The following is an 18,062-nucleotide window of genomic DNA, read 5'->3' as shown; positions in this document are numbered from 1 at the left end:
CCCAAAAAAGCAATGTGTACCTTAATCATTGCCATTGAAATGAACTCTTGCGTAATTAAACCAAAAGATTAAAATATTAAAATGTTGTTGTTGTTGTTGTGTCTTTCGACTTTTCCCGATTAAAAGATTAAAATATAATACAATATACGTATTGCCACTAACCAAACAGAAAACCACGTCAACTTGGGAAATGGACCCGAGTGTAAAAGTCTGCACCAAGATTAAACTGATTAAAGTGTATAACTGAATTATAATATATGTGAACATAACACTTTCATTGCACAGTAACAAAAACTCATAACACTATTAAAAAAGTACAGTTTACAAAAAATACAACTTCTGCACTAGAATAGAAATCCGTCTGTGAGAGAGACTATTCAGAAAAATGTGTTCTGACCTACATAATGCCCTATTTAGTGGACAATTTATGCAATAACTGCATCCCACTGAAATAAATAAAGTGTAATCCAAAATAAAACAGGGAAAAACATTCTGAATAAAATACATATAACTTCCATAACAGACAGTCATTTATGGTGGCTTGAAAGACGTGAGCTCTGTGCAGAAGACACCTAGTGATCCTGCTTGGTGTTACCCATGTGGCGAGCTAGAGCTGCCATCCTACCCTGCCAACTCCTACAGGGACTGGAGCTGCTATTCGAAATTGGGTTCCCTGCAACATAATCAGGGCTTCATCCTTCTACTCCAATGTAAATTAGCCCATGAGAGTGACCATTGTTTCCTGTATACAGGGGAAAGTTTGCCGTAAATGTGAACAAAAGTAAGGGTGTTTAGACCTTGTTAAACAGATATGTCACACTTTTTAGGTTTAGATTATATTAAATTAGTAAACAACACCGTGCTTGTAGTGTGCATTAGGTTATAACAGTTTATTTCAGATATGTTTGTTATAAGGGGAATACACTGTTTGCCTTTGTGTGTATTTATAGTTATGAAATCAGTAACTAGGCAGTCTGTCTAACAGTGGTTGTGCACAGTATGTGCAATGCAGTCCTGGTAAAATGTAATACTCTCTAAAAATGACTGCCTGTCAAAAAAATAATTTCAGCAGTGTATGTAGTGTTGTGGACTGATAAAAACAGTACCACACACCAGGCTTCTAAGCAAGTTGTCTTTTGGGATTTTGCTTCACAGCAGGCTAAGTAACATGTTGTTGTTGTTGTACCTTTCGGCTTTTCCCGGTTAGGGGTCGCCACAGCGGAACTCCGGTCCGCTAATGATTGGCAGTAGAGTTTTACATGCTGAGTTGCTGGCCCTGACGCACAACCTTCAACGAAGGGACGCCCATTCACGCACGTCTCCACACAGAAGACGCTCTAGCTGAGAATCGAACAGGACAGCGTCTTACTGTGAGGCGACAACGCTACCGCAGCACCACAACCGCAGTAGGCTAAGTAACACGTATGTGACAATATTAGTTCAGAGCATATCCCAGCATGTTTTGTAGCTTGTATATCTGAAACATATGCACATTTGCATGTATATGCACACGCAGGCAAGCACACACACACACACACACACACCCACGCCTGTCAAGTACCCCTGATTTTCCAGAGTATCCCTGAATTTGCCTTATATTTTTGCTTTGTCCCTCTTAAAAGTTTTGATTATCTTGTGATTACTGAGGATTAAAGTCAGGCAATGATTTTTAAGTGAAACTGAGCAATTTTTAAAAAGCGTTTCTAATTCTAAGTCTTTACCCCCCCATTGTTTCTGTTTTTGTCCAGAATTCTTGAGCAAAGAATTTGAAATGCATGGGTTGATTCCCAGCTGGGGTCCCTCCTGTGTTGAGTCTGCATGTCCTCCCTATGTTTTTGTAGGTTTCCTCTGGGTGCTGTGGTTCCCACATTCCAAAGACTGCAGTAGTTGGATTGGATGCTGTAAATTGGCCATAGGTGGGCTTGTGAGGTGTGAATGAACTAATGTGGCAGGGCTAGCCACCTGGTGGTATAAGCCCTGGTTACAGATGAAGTGTTCACTGTTGAAGTGACCTCCTCGACCCATGAGCAAAAATGGGAAAAAGAGGTTATGGAATTATGAATAATTGCTTCTTTCTAGGCAGGCTTTTGTCTGTCATCATGCATACTGTACTTGGCTTGGCATGCTTGTCAGAATAAGGGCATTACACTGCCATGTTGTTTCATTGACCCTTTCACTGTATCCATTTATAATGTTAAAAAACTGTTGGTTGCACGTGTATATATTCACTTGTGTTAGAAGAACATAGATGTGACCTATGGTGCTATTCATAACTATGGGGAGCAGAGCTGGTACACAGCCTACCTGCTCCTACCAAAGCCCTATCAGTTCATCAGGAGTGATATATAGTGGGGCAAGACCTCCTCTGTTGTCTTTCCCCATTGTGTAAGCATTGTTCTTTATGCACAGAGTACATATGACTCACTATTTCTAATTGTGCATGATTCACCATTGCAGTATCTGTGGGACAGCAGCCACACATAATGCTATGATTTTGCACTTGACATAATGGCGGTATCCCTTTCCTGCTAATATATTGCTCTGCATACATAGCTGACAATATACTAGTGCTGTTAAAAAAAAGAACAGTGTTGCATAGTAACTGACAATGGAGTTCTCTGCACTGCAGACAAACCTGACACACAAAGCAAACATGTCCCAACCCCACACAGTGATGTTGGCAATCTTCTGCCAGTGAGAGCTTGCATGGAACTAGATCCCCTCCCCCTCATTAGCATGTTATGGTAATGAGCCTGGCTCCACCTTCATGCCTAATGATTATGTTATAGTTATGAATCACAGTAGTCAGTCGTAATGCTAAAGCAGAGCAAGAGACACTGATGGTCTTTTCTGTGCTGTGCTGAGCTGTCTTGTAGTATAGCACAGTACAGCATCTTTTGGGCTGCAGAGGGAGGCAAGAATGAATTGGGCACAGCACATTATACACCACTGTATTCAATGCATTCCTGTGCACCCAATTCAGAAAAAATTGGGAACGTTTGTAAATCAACTTTATTAAGTCTGTGTCTGTGAATTGCATTCCTGAATGGCAGTGTACAATACTGTGCACTGTTGTTTGAATAGCAGAGTTCTTAATTTTGTATGTGAATGTGCAACACATTTCATATCTGAATATTCATATGCATTTTAAATGGCTTTGACATTGTTGCCTCACAGCAAAAGGGTTATCTCATTTGATTCTCGGCTGGAGTGCGGGGAGTGCCTTCTGTGTGGAGTCTGCATGTCTTCCCCACGGTTGGGTGGCATTCGAAAGACATGCGTTAATGGGCGTGCCTTCGATGAAGGTTGGACGTCGAGCTGGCACCTCGGCGTTCGTGAAAATCTACTGCCAATAATTAGCGGACTGGAGTTCCGCTGTGGCGACCCCCTAACCGGGAAAAGCCGAAAGACCAACATTATAAATGGCTTTGAATGGATAGAGAGAGAGAGAGAGAGCGCACACAGTAAAAAGGTTCTTTCTCTGACAAAACTTGACAGCTGTGCAGTCAATTCTATCATGTTAGCTAATTACATATTGTAGGTCCACTCTGAATCCCTTCTCAGGCACAGGTTTTCACTGTAAATACTCAGATCACTTTTGCCACATATTTGTAGAGGATGTGCATTTTACACATTATTACTTCATTTGCACCTTCAGGATTTCTGAAAGCTTATTTGTGGTGTGGACTGCTCCTAGACAAAGATGCTAAATAGCTGTTTACGATTGTCATTGCTCCTACTGTAATGGTAATTCTGGCAGTGTGCACACATTTTCATTACCATCACCAGTGTTCCTCACAATAGAAGATGGTATTTGTACAAGATGTGGTTCTAGTATGGTATGCCACAACGTTTCTAAGTAAAGCAGCTGAGAATGTTTACACAAATAATAATGTCTTTTGTGTGACCTTTACATGCTGTAAGTCTTTCAGCATTTCAAATGTTGCTGATGTCATAGTTAGGAATTTTACAGTTTTCTCTGTTTTGTAATAAGTAGGGTGGTATATAAATTCTTAGGTGCATTTAATTACAACTTTGGCATAGCTAGGCAATTACCACATATATGCACACACCACTGTGCGAATATTAAAAATATTAAAATATTTAAAAAAAAATATATATATATATATATATATATATTTATATTTATTTATTTTGTGTGATGAGACATGTTAGTCTTTAACAAAAAGCTTGCATATTTCTCAATGTTTATGGTAATATATTATATTAACTGTCTTTTATAAATACTTGGTTAGTTATTTTGTGTGTTGTCCAGAACGTGATTGTAGGGTAGCTACATTTTGGAAGTTGGCCTTTAGTTTCAAAAGTCTGGTAGCAAGTTGCAATTGCTTTTAGCTTTGATATCTGCATATTTTTGTTGCACTGTGCTATACTCATTCTTAATGTAGACTAGTATTCATTATATATCTAAAGTACCATGTTTTTTGCCCGTGTCCTAAATAACCCATAAAAAAACAAAGTTAATCACCCAGTGGGAAAGAAAAAAGGTAGACAGTCGTACATTTGACTGTGAAAGTTTTAGTATATTTATTAATTATAGTTAATGCTTCAGTAATACTAGCTGTCATTTTAACATGCCAAGTTGATGCCGTACTGTTCCAGTCTTGATGCCTGCTAAAAAAAAACATTATTCCTGTCTTTTCCTGCTGGTATCCTAATTTTTGATTCTGTGTTGCCAATCTCTTTGCTGGTGATGCACTTGTTTTTGTCAGAGAAACTGCTGCCCTTTATAGTCTCGTGGTACAAAATTCTGTGCATGCCATTGTTTTGTTACAGTTGTGATCCCTGAAAAACTGTTTGACAAAGAAATCATGGAATTGCCCACCAACATTAATTATTGTAATTTGGTATAAAATATGTAGATGTTAGAAAGCTGTATTTTATAGTTCATGAAACCAAAAATATGTTCAGAATCAGAAGTCTGGTATAGGTAGCATAGATGGTAAAGGTTATGAGCTCTCTTGCTTATAAACTTCACTTTGTAGTCCTTAGGTTTGATTCTGTTAGTCCATGTGATTTAAGACAAAAGCCCTTGTATACACAGAGAACTCTGCTAGAAAGAAATTGACAGAACACACAAATGTATTTATAAAAATATTTATTATTCTACATCAGAGCACCATGGAAGGTATGTGAATTAGCCCTGAAAAAGGAAATAATTGTACAAAGACGCACAAACTTTTAATAATCTATTTAGGCAAAAAACTTTGTATGGATTTTTTTTTTCATTACAACTCCTCAGTATAACTAAAGTGGAAGATAACATGAACCCTAGTGTATATAAAAACAGATATTCGTGTTACCCTCTGGAGGTACAAAGTAAATATGCAAATAAGCATGGGAAATGTTCGTGAGAAAATGCATAGAGTATCCAGCCAGAAAGATCCTGAAAAAGTATTTGCAAACCTCCCTTTTTTCAAAACATTTTTGGCAGAGTACAGAAGTTCTGTAAATGAATCTTTTGTCTTAAAACCAGAATTCTGTTTCATTTTGTGAGATGCTGTCCTTAAAAGTGGCATTTCCATTAATGATTTTTGAACTAAATCAGTTTTCTACCCTGCATATGTATAGCTGCTTTTCTGATCTAGGCTTTCTTCTATAAAAATTCCCCACTTGAGCGCCATAGTCATCACTGAGATCAAGGTGGCTAGAAATAAAAAACAAAAAGGGCACTTATTAAGGTACTTGAAATGTAAGGGTTCTCAGAATTTGCAAATATGACTGAAAAAATCTGGCATAAGAAGAAATGTGTTCCGCAAGACCATGCATGCTATATTTTGAATAAGCCTGCAGATTAGTTTCTGTCTCTGAAGTGAAATATTTGAGGATTGATGTTAATTATTTTACTTAACATGAGCAGCTCATAGTGTAATATTTAAAAAAAATATGCATATTTATTTGTTTAAAAACTTGTCTGGAGACATCTTTAGGCAGGCGTATTAGCGTGCAGCAGGAGTTTAAAATTATAGAAAGCAACTAGAAGTAACAAAGGGGCTTTAGTAAGAAACCAGCAAAGTGATAGTTATTCAAAACATTTTAGTACTGTGCTGTTCAAGACAATAATATGCCACTGAATGTTGCTGAATAAGTGAATGGGCAGATTATTTTGTGCAGAAAAGTGAGCAGAGTTCAGCTGTGCTTAAAAATAAAAAGATAATTGTATATCCAGTGCGACTGGACAAGAGAGTGGCTGTTATAAGCAAATGAATAAGAGCATCTTATTTCTTAAATTTGGAAACAGGCCAATAATCTTACAGGCTAATTGGGGCGAGGGAATAAGCAGAGACATTGTTGGAAGCAGAGTTCTCGTAGCAGAGTCAGCAAGATGTCACTGGCGACTATTTCTTGTTTTGCATTCAGCCTAATTGATTGTTACTCACGCACTCATAATTTGAATTTGTTTTCAGTAAGACTAGAGATTAAGGAGTGACAGTGTAGTTTTTTTTTTGCCTTTATGCGTCTTGCTCATCAAACCTTTCCCTATGGATTTTGAGCCTTTTTTCTCCTAGTAATGGAGAGATCCAACAATGAGGGGGAGAGCTCATTTAACGGGCTATTTGGATAGCCATTGAGATGCTTGTGACCTCGCTGACATTCCTAACCCTGTCCCTGTTGTCTAATGTCAGCATCTATGTCACTGTAGAGCCACTTGCTTACAGTGAGAGCTAGCATCACTAGCTTCGGAATCGCAAGGTCACTTCCCGTATCCTGGCCATTTGCTGCCATGTAAACCTCCTCTTGCATGATTGGCAATCATCCAGTTGGAGTCACCATTCCCTTCTCCCAGGATAAATGAGTCAGCACTGGCTGATCACTCATGTCCTCTTTGGCCAATTTTACAAACACACAAACCTCGTTACATGAACTTGGGTTGTCTGGCTCATGTGCTGGGCTTCTGTCCCTTTTCCACAAAGCTGGGCTCTGCATGACATTAAAGCTTGTCCATGTGATTCTTTGAGGATCACAATCCTTTATCAATTAATTAGTTGTTAAATGCAGAAACTGCTAAACCTTTTGATGTTAAGGAAAAATTTAACAAATTAAAATAAAGTGACCTGTAAGTATCTCTTCTTTACATGAGCAGAGTACCTCAAGAAATCATAAGAATCATTAGAGCCAGTGACTAATTCTGTGTTAATATTGAAAGATGTCTATGTGCCTTGTCAACTTTTTTTTTTTTAAGTTTACAGGTCATTTTTATCATTATTAGATACTCATAAAAAAAGACCTGCAAAAAACTTGGGTGTTTAATGTCATGTAAAAGTGTAAAAAGATAAAAGGTTTTCTATTGTCTTGTGTCAGCGTTAGGACTAGTTTACTACAGCTGTTGTTTTATGGAGCCACTGAGCTTGCCTAATTCATACAGGCAGCCCTAGATAAACTGAGTTCATCTATGAAACTCAAAGGGCTGATGAGTAGGGTTGCCAGCTGTCCGGTTTTCTGACAAATTGTCTGGTTACAAATTTCATTCAAAACAGGACATGTGAAGTCCGGGTTTTGTCATTACGTAGCTTTTTCCGGATTTACTTAGAGTGCGGTAGTAAAAACAAAATACATTTCCCAGTAATGCTTCACAACTGTTTCCGGTTGGTCTGGCGCTACTAATCTGCGACACTGTTTGGAAAGTGACTGTGATATGGGAAATTTGTATCACGGCGGGAGAAGTTAAACTAGTACATATGAAAAGGAAATATTTGTCTATCTGTTTCTGCTTGTTATTCAAAGGTATGTTTTATAAAGAATAGATCCAGACAGTAAACTCTTACAAGGGTGAACAAAAGTTTGTATGTGTGAGTGTTTGTTAAAAACTGTAGCACCTTTCTCACGCAGTTTATACATTCTTGGGACGTGTTATTATCCCCTTTTTCCTAGTTCTACCTTAGTGGAGTTGAGTTATTCCTTTTGCAGACTCATTGTCTTTGTAAAGCTTTTATATGCATGTTTTTTTTTTTTTTTTTTTTTTTTTTTGCTTAGCTGCATTCGTCAAGTTTGAAATAACTGTTCGCACTGATGATTTTTTTTTTTTTATATTAATGGTTGAGTTAAATGGACTATGGTAGCACTTTATTTTCCACCTGTCCACACTTCATAGCCACAGTACATATTTAGTTTCCTCAGTTCTTAGGAATGCAGAGCCTGTCACTTTGGCTTATTAGTGATCATACGTTGGTATGTAGTCACTTAAATTGTTCACTTAACTCAATTAATGCTTGAATAATTATTCCTTTATCAAACAACTCGACTGTTTTCCTGGGACCATATTAATTGGTGATTGGAATGACGGGCTCTAAAATGATTCATATCTCTCTAATAGTCCTTTTGCTGAAGGGCATTGCTTGCGGGTCTTATTCTGAGAGTTTATTTTGATTTACCTGACCATGGGTTGTCACACATCCTTCAATGTCAAGAATGTTTGGTTTGGTGTACAAGCCCTACTTTTCTGGTAACTACTGAATTTTGTTAGCGTTCATGAGCAAGTTACTGTCCAGAATCGGGTATACTCAAACAGCACCATACCCCTCAACTGTGATTTATTTTGAACTCAGCATGTTTGCTGTGTCCCTGCTAATTCCTCCTGAAATGGTACATTTTGAACAGAGGTAGTGAATTACATTTACTAATGATAATGAGTGCAGTTACAGACTTCTTTAAGATCAGAACGCATGTTAATTAACTTGAAACATTGACAGAATAAGAGAATGTTAATAGTACTAACATTTTAAGTGTATATGATTATTTCTTGATGTGGATCTGATTCTGTTGAGATCTGTCCCTGACTGGTTGAGAGCTATGGAGTACATCACTCCTTTAAAATTGTACAAACCTGAATTTTAACATCTCCTCTAGCACTCACTCACTGTAAATATTTAGTGAGGGGTAATGTATCCAGTAGGCATGAGTCTGCAGGTATTTATTTTGCACATATTTGTGCACTTGTTCAAGGTAAATATATTGGGGTTACTTTGCATTTCTATGTTTGCATTGGTTAAATTAGATGATTCTGTAAATTAGTTGTCTTATTTTTTCAATCACCTGTATTATAATATGTTCATTGTGGCATTCAGAGGCATGTCAAGTAATTGGTACAGGTAGATATGTTTCTTTTATGTGACCGACACACTGCTGAGGAATGTGCATTTGGTAAACAGTGGCAATGCTTTGACAACACTGCCCTAAGTCAGAGCCTCGAGACATAGATGTCTTCACTGCAGTGTGGAGCTTGCCGGATGTTGCACTCTTCTGACAGGGATTTAGACAGATTGCGGGCCATATATCACAACCCCTTTTATCTGAATGTTCTACTCAACAGCCTGGGCATTTTGGTTGTCACATAAACGTAAAAATAAGAGTACATAAAATCTCTTGTGTTCAATTCTAAGTATTTTTTTCTTATTCCATGACCGGGGTCTATAGTAACGTAGTAAAACTAGCTTAGTGCAGTGAACTGGCACCACAGTGGTGCACTTCCAGGAATGCTTGCTGTTTATGCAGCTGTGCTATAAAAAAATATCGTTTTGCAATTGGCACAGAGGATTAAGGCTGTGAACGTTAGCTCTTGTGGTACAGATTTTGATTATTTTAGCCCTCATTTGCTTACTGTATTCCTTGAACAAGTCACTTAACCAGGCATTCCTCCCTGGTTGCCCCTGAAAAAGAATGTACATCAGCCCTAAATGGTTAATAAAAAAGACTGTGGTGGCATTATTTTACTGAAGCTAGGCATGTTAAAGTGGTGCTTTAAATAAATGACTATTGAAAAGATCTCTTATTTAATGTGAGTCAAGGACCCAGTAGATCCAAGGATTTAAATTTTGCTTGCGACATAAATAGGCCATGTTGATGAGACACAAATGTGTCTCAGAGGGTCCCCATGCACTGGAACAAGCTTCCATCCATGTGAAGCAGAGTCCATCTCTAGCCCTATTTAAGCATAACTTTGACCAATAGGTGGGAAATTGGAAATCTTCCCTGTTGCCATCTATCTGTTTTTTTTTCTGGACTGTCCACAAATCAAATCAATTCTCTGGTAGTTAGGAAAACACTGTACAAACTCCAGTATTCTGTTTCACAAAAGGAAACAGACTATCAGTGTTTGTTAAATTGGCTGATTTACTATGCTTTTTTACAGAAAAGCATAGTAAATTGGCTGAAAGCAGGCACCCGGAACAGAAAAAGAGGGCATTCCTATCAGCTGATGTCACAGTGATGTCACAAATGGGCAGATCATGGATGGGAGAGGGGGTGGGAAAGGGTGGAGTTATGGGTAATGAGAGGGGCATACCTTAATCTGGTTTTAGCCACAAAGAAAGCTGGCAACCCTACTGATGAGGCTAACAGATTATTCTTGTAATATTCTAGAACTGAAGTTGTCCTAGTTGGACTAGTTTGCCACAGACTTGTATAAATGGCAAGGCTGAATACAGAATTCATTCACACTTTTCTTTTTTTGTTTTCCTAGTTGCCCTTTATTTCTTCTGTTGAAACCTGTACTGTACCAAACATCACTTTTGTCTGAAAAATCTTAATTAAGACTTAGGGAACATATTGTGGGAAAGTCTTCAGTGTTTATGTACCAAGACTGTGCAATGCTCTTACTGATGAGGATTTTAATAATAGGTCTAAAAATACATTCTCCTCAAAGTCCATATCCTTTCTTTTTGAAAGGAAATAAGTGTATAAGATTCTAGGCAATATAGTACCTATTCATCTTAACCATTTTTTGTAATGTTTTAAAATGTAATGTACAATATGAACAGTGTACTTTTATGAGGTCCAATTTGAAGGACTAAAGTGAAATCTGTTTGGTCCAATCTTAAAACCATCCAGTAGACCGAAAGCTGCAGTACATTCTTATGGACCCTTCCCCATGTGAATACTGTGGCCCCACACTCATTGATGTCTGTATACTTATATACTTATATTTTCATTTTCTCCAGCTTGGTATGATTTTAGAGGTAGTGTGTGTATATATATATATATATATATATATATATATATATATATATATATATATATATATATATTTATATGGATTTGGGATCTGGGAGCACAGCCCCTAAGGGGGTACAGGGAATCAACCCACCTGCAGAAATGCCCTAAACGCTGTTCCATTTGCTGTAGATTAGTGGCAGTTGTGTGGGTCAGTAGGAATGTCCGCACTAAAGACTGGCCATCACAGAGTTGTGCTTATGGATAAACCACTTTTATGTCATTACTGTGTGTATTATTTGTATTAAAATGGTGAATAGGTAGTCCAACTGGTTCTGTGTAATTACCGATATATAATAAATACATATAGTATGCTTTCTCATTTTGGTGAAAAAGTGTCCCAGTAAACTTACAGTCATTTCTTGGAAGATATAGGTGTCCTGCCGGCTATTGTCTTGATGAAATAGAACAGATGCTTCTTTCAGATGCCTTACTTTTACACAAATATAATGAATACTTGGGCACAGAGGGCCTTTTATCTGATATATGGCTGAAGTACATCTATAATGTCTTTAAAGGAATGTAAGCCTACATTGTAAATTTGGATATTAGTAGAAGATGAACAGCAGAAAGGGACACATAGCAGGAACATAATAAAATATAATGGTGATTGAGCAGTGTTCTGACTTTTAGCTATACTATGTGCATTTGGTACCAAAATCTCAACTCATCCATAAGTACTTCGAAAATGACAGTATAGGACTTGCAGTATTTGCACTGTTTCTTGTATGTCACTTGCTACTCAGTTGAAAAGATCCGTGTGTGTCATTATCCTGTAGCCTAGAAATGTTCCCGCTGCTTAGTTATTGCATGTAAAGTACTGCAGGATTTGTTTGGGGTGTTTCACTGCCTACCAGGGTCACAGAGGTGCCTTCATGGGCTGTGACACTCTGGCAGTGGAGCTGATAGGTTTGAACATTATGATACCTGTGCATGTGACCCAGAAAAAAAAGCACGTGTCCATTTCTTTATTTTGCATTTTAGAATATTGTATGTTTTGATTTAATAATCTGAGTTTAACAGTACCTTCTGTCCACCAGGTGTAATGTTTTTCTGTTAAGGGCAACAGGATTGAAATGGTCCTGGGACCAGTCCATCTACCCAATTAGCAAAGCTTAATAAAAAAGCACATTTAAAGCATAAAGACAGCAGAGCTCCCTGTTGGATAATCCGTGTCCCTTGCATGCTGTTTAAGCCAAGACATTTTTTTATTTTACATTTTAGACTGAATGCGTTTAGTGATCAGACTTAGCTTTGCATAAATGCCAAATAAAAGCTACATCTACAGTGCTTTGTTGATCAGAGTGGTTGCAGAGGTGAACTGTTTTACAGTTCTGGAGAGTTAAGGAACATTATTTTGCCAGAAAGAAGAAATACTGTAACCATGCATATTAATGTGAAGATTAGTATTTTCTTTCTTAGAAGAATTCACTGAAAGGTGATGTAATGCCTTTAAAATGCTGGTTTTAGTATTTCATAGAGTGAGTTCACATTTCTGAGTACAAAACAGCAGTAGTGGTGTACAGCCAAGGCATGTTATAACAAGTTTTGAAATATAGATATGTTTGTTTGCTTTTCAGGATCAGTTAAGCATACTAGACAATAACTTCCCTGTTTTAGATATGAGAAGGGAACAGTGCAGTAAAAACAATGCAAGTTAAAAATACTTTTGGAATGCTGCATGTTTTTAATTGGAGGGTACTTGGAATAATTTTTTGGCTCAAAGTTTTAATTCAGAGCATTTTACAACCTCTTTGAAAATTAGTGGTTGTATGCTGGGAACCATTTCAGCTGTCAGCATGACACTCGTACGCTGGTTAACATTTTCTAATTCCAGCTGGCTGTTGGTCAGAAAAGTTAGACTGCTTTATACGATGCAGTGTGTAAAGTAGCTTCAGGACTAATGTGTTTCATATTCAGTGGTTGTTTTCCTGCTGACTCTCTCTGGGGTGGTCTGGAATGTGGAGGGGATTAGCAAACTTCCACAGATTAACATTAGGAAAAAAAAAAAAAAAAACAGGCATTGGACACTGCAGGTGGAGGTTGGGAGGGGGGGCAGCTTCCCTAAGATTGTAACTTTGTAGAAGAAAGTTTTCAGAAGTGATTAGTGATTAGTGCCAGACAGTGTTAAACACAAACTGTTCGCCCAGTGTAGCCTCAATTAGGTATCTGTTTCAGCTATTTAAAAACTGATCAGAATGGCAGAAACTTGATTTTTTAGGGGCTGACTGCCACAGCTGTTATAAGAGGGATTAAAGTGGGGAAATTGTGGCATTACATATGGAAAACAGCACAGAGTATATGTAGGAAAAATGATCTTGTCAAAACGTAGAAACAAAAATACAGGCCTGTTGTACCAATTCCTTATGAAGTTGGTAAACTCAAGCTTTGACAGTAGAGTTATGTTAGGAGGGGCTAGCTACACTATGTACCAAGGCTGCTTAAAGTATGAAAAAGTCTCAAACTCTGCATCACCATGCTAATCAGGTAGAGACCCCTTAGTTATATGAAATAGGTGGTGGGACACACTTACCAAGCTACTGTCTTTTGATGAGGGAAGCTGCAGAAGAAGTGAGTTTGGAAGTGTCACAGAAAAACAGTATGGGCACTCATTGATTGGCACAGCTTGGTGACTGCAAAATCAGCAGCCTGCGACTTTTCACTGTCCTTGTGTTAGTTTCCCTATGACGTTATCTTTAGTAAGGAGAGTGCAGGAAGTTGGGGTGTGAAATCTATACCATTGTCAAAAGTTCACATTTTGCCCTTTTCTGTTTGGAGCATTCATCTTCTGACTTTGTTGATCAAAGTTTTATTTTTATTTTTTTAGTAGTACTTCGTATCACAGAAAACTGCTTGAAAAGAAAAAAAAAATGGAATAGGAGTAGTACATACCCACATATATTTTTATTCTTCAGTATTCACTGCCCAAACCTTCCATGTAGAACAAGATAACCTTTTCAGTTGTACTCTCTGTTTTAACAGGAAAATTATTGTATGGCAGATTTTAATCTCATTTGATAGTTTAAAACTGATAGCGCTGATGTATTGCAAATTAATGATGATTGTCTGGAGAGCATCCACCTCCATTTTTTCTGCAGCTAAGTAAAACATGCACATCATGTAAAATGTTGTCTGCTATGTCCAGTCGTAAAGTGTTTGTTTTAACTTTGGTGAGATTTGATCCTGTCATTCAGCTAGTATACCTACCATTATATTTTACTTTTTATCAGTCTGCTATGCATACCTGGTTACTTTAAAGTGTGCTTGTCAGCTTTTACTTTCAGTAATATCGTATTTTTCTGTTTTTCTTTCAACAGTTTCACCCTCTATCTCTGTGTAACACCAGTGAAGAAGAAGACCTTAAGGAGCATGGATTTGTCACCATTGTCAAGTTGGAGAGCCCAGATCGGGACCCTCACCCCTGCTTGTCATTGCTTAACAAGGTACAGTTTTGTCTCTACTGCACCTGCCTCGGACTGGTGCTTCTCAGATAGATATTGTTCATTGTTTTTATCATGCTACACAGCAAAAACTAATATGCAGTACCACTTCATTGATGTAATACTCAGTTTGGTTTTTGATCAGCAGTACAGATATTTTGAGTAGGTTAGTGAGATGATAATGCTGTTTTGACAGTGAATCAAGAACTAAGGACTACAGCAGGAATGGAACAGCAGAGCAATAAAGTTCCTGTGTGCAGATTAAACATTGTGCCAGTAGGCAGGTCAGGAATACTGCTGACAAGATTAGTTAGGAACACTAGACAGCAACTTTTCTTGCTTTGATGCAATTAGGCAGGTAATATTGCCGAAGTGTTTTCTTGTGATCCTTGCTTCTGTTAAACTCTGCATGAATTACTATGACTGTGCAGTATATAATGTCTGTACAGTGCCTCTCAACTTCTTAAATTCCTTACACAGTTGGAAGATGCAAGCGACTTAAGACTAGAAGGTATTTCTGAGGAAAGGCAAGATATGAGTGTTGAAAACATGTAAGAATCCAAGACAACGTAAAAAGGGCTGAGGAAGCAGTTGCATATAGTAGTCAGCCATGTGAGAGCACCTACTTAATGGCAGAGTTGGGAAGTGATTTTGTAGAATTTAAATTTGGATTAAGCTAATAGCACTTTTGTCCTGGCTTATAATGATTTTTCTTATCAATTATAATCTTTCCCATGATTGCTAGTGCTCTCTCTCTCCTAGTTCTCTGAACAGTCTATATAACTGCAATTAATTCTGATTCAGCTAAAGGAACATTTAGTAATTTTAGTGGGTATTATTACAAGGTCGAAAGTATTCTCTCTTTTAAAACTAAACTTAATGAACTGTTACTTCAGTTCTGCAAATTGAATTGTTGTTTTCTTTGGCTGGTTATTCATGCCTGTGATCTTTCCCGCTCCCTTTCCTTTGCAGTGTAGAAATCATTTTCAGACTTATCTTCAGCAGTTAAAAAAAGACATATTAAGCCTGTTTTGATTGGTTGAAAGATTTAAGGCATCTGCTATCATCAGAGCAGAATTAATGAGACTGGCAAATCTGACAAGTTTGAGAGTGAGCTGGAGTTAGTGAGTGGTATTGTTGACCATAGATAGTTTCAGGCTTATTTTTTTAAATAAAACAAAAAAAGGAATACAGGCAGCACTGAACAATAACAGAAGATGCATGTATTTAAGACTCAAGTCTACAGTTAGTATGCTGTTCTGCTGGTTTTTTTTTAAATTGATCGTGCCAAAACTATGAATCTTCTTTTTGCGGACAGGTCTAACTCTGTGACAACAGATTGGCAAGAAAACTTATTATTTTTTTAAATGTAATTTACATTTTGGGGCCCAAATGAAGGTTCATAGTCTTTCACTGTACCTGTGTATTAGCCAATAAGTAGTATACCATGAAAAAATTATGGTAACGTGTTGCAGCAGAACAGATTTTGTTTAGCTTATACTTGATGGTAAAAGATGAATTTGCTTTGTCACCTAACGCTGTATTTTCAGTTAACAGATTTAACCAGTTAAAGACATACAGGAACTGTTTCATAGACAATATAAGTGCATTCAGCATCTCAGTTGTAAACATCCGAGAGGCATAAAGTCTGCTAGAATTACACACAAGCATGACTGTGGCCATGTATTTTTATATCTAAAGACAGCGTCTCTTATAAAAAAGTAACATTAGCAGCTGCAGTGTTTGAGGAAGAATTTTTTTGAAAAGTCCCTTTTATTAAATTTTTTTCAAAGCCAGCAGCATTATATACATCAGCAAAATCATAAAAATACAATCATATTTGTTTTTTAACTTATTTTCTTTATTGTTCTGGTACACTAATAATGAATTGATACAGAGAATTGTTTTCCTGCTGCACATACGTATTTTTATTTCAGTAAAATACATTAGAAGTTGCAAACACTTCAAAACCCATCTTTACAAAAACAACTAGGATGAGTAGCATTTGAGCCTTGTTTCTAGTAGATTTTGAAAGTAGATCCTCCTATAACACCACCAGTATCAGCTAAGTTAGGAATTGTAAACTAAAATCTGTAGTAGCAGGGCAGCCCAGTCAGAAACTAACTGATGTCTTAAGCATGTAATGTACAACATTGCTTCATAAAAGGATTCCCCTGCTTTGAGGCTGCACAATTTTAATGTCATATAAAGCCTGAAATATCTGTATGGACTATGCATCCTTCAGTTCAAAATGTATAATTGTTGCTAACGTGCTAATAGGGTAAAGAAATGTACTTAATTGTGTAAAACTGAAACAACACACAGCTTTTGAAAGGGCCTGTACTGTTATCGTGAATTGTGTGGTAAATACGGGCTCACTTATGTCTTTCTGTCTCTTCCTTTTCCTTATGACCATCTGCAGTTCACTAATAAGGGTCCTGTACTCATATTTGAAATATTTTAATATCTATGCAGTGTTTTAAGTTTAAAGTGCAGTGTTAATGTTAAGCTAGTAAGATGGAAAGGTAGTTTTGTCAATTAAGACATGTACTTCCATAATGAAATTTCCAGTTATATTTTGTGTGACTGTAATGGAATTTCCAGGTACATTTTGTATCAGTTTAAATTAGACAAGAAATCACACAACCTGGAAAAATATGGACATTTTGATATTACTTCTGTCCTGAGAATTTTTATTCCTGAGACTCCTCTGAAAATAAGTTTTCCAGATGGACATTACTGATCTACAGATATAAATAAATGAGTTGTATTGTATGTGTTTCCTTTTTCGTAGTTGTGCATACTTTTTGTCAATACTTAATATCCTTTTTGCTTTTATTTATTTTTTACCTCTTAAGTGTCACTGATTCTGGCTTATAATTTTGCATTGCCCCTCCTAAAATGGTGATTTTAGAAAATGCACATTCATGTTCTCTTAGTCTGTCAAGCTTCTTAGTCAGTGGTTCCAACGTTTAAGTGTCATGTTTTTTAGTCAGTGGTATCAGTGTTTTAAAAAAGTGTCCCATGATTTTGGCACTGTAGTCCCTTTTTTGAGTTTTCCCCCTGATTCTGGACATGAGGTTGAGAACATTTTACCTTTTTGTAGTTAGCCTTCCACATTGTGGTCCTGTCATTGTCTTGATACCTGAATTGTTAGTTAATTTCTTAACTAGTCTGCATTATTAAGTTATTCTGGCAAGACTGTCTTGATTAGGTTGTATGATATTGGAGGTAAGTAGTAGGCTGGGGAGTTTAGTTTGTTGGTTGGAATTTTAGAAATGGTTTCACGACATGGGTTGTTACTTCAATACTGTGCTTTTATCGTTGTCTAGTTTTGTTAAAACCATAATGAGTGTTTCTGAAAGAGTCGTGGTTCAGTGAATCTTAGTCAAAGGTGTGTGAAATCAACCATTCTGTACTGGACTCAATTCCACAGTGTATACTTTTAAAAGTGTGAATGGGTACTGATTAAGCTTATATATGTAGGTTTGCTTTGCTCCTTAATATTAGGTGTCTGTAGACTTTGGAGAGTTTGTGGTAGAAAATGATATACTTTGTAATAGAGCATGACATCATCCTTCTAATTTATGTTCCACCCACATGACTTTGCAA

At 37.1% G+C, this 18,062-nt stretch overlaps 1 protein-coding gene across 1 annotated transcript in view; it reads left to right on the top strand.

Annotated features, from left to right (window-relative positions):
* The window catches only part of RNF43 (ring finger protein 43), a 1,798,873-nt gene that overhangs the window by 885,779 nt on the left and 895,032 nt on the right, over nt 1–18,062 (top strand). The window contains exon 2 of the mRNA XM_044054855.1: nt 14,328–14,453. Coding sequence (XP_043910790.1) covers nt 14,328–14,453 — 126 coding nt within the window. The remainder of the gene's footprint in view (nt 1–14,327; nt 14,454–18,062) is intronic.

This window comes from Protopterus annectens, chromosome 13.part0 (genome assembly GCF_019279795.1).
Source record: "Protopterus annectens isolate FY-2018-M chromosome 13.part0, PAN1.0, whole genome shotgun sequence".
Taxonomy (NCBI): domain Eukaryota; kingdom Metazoa; phylum Chordata; order Ceratodontiformes; family Protopteridae; genus Protopterus; species Protopterus annectens.
Note: the sequence above shows the minus strand (reverse complement) of the source record. Positions and strands in the feature narration are given on the sequence as shown.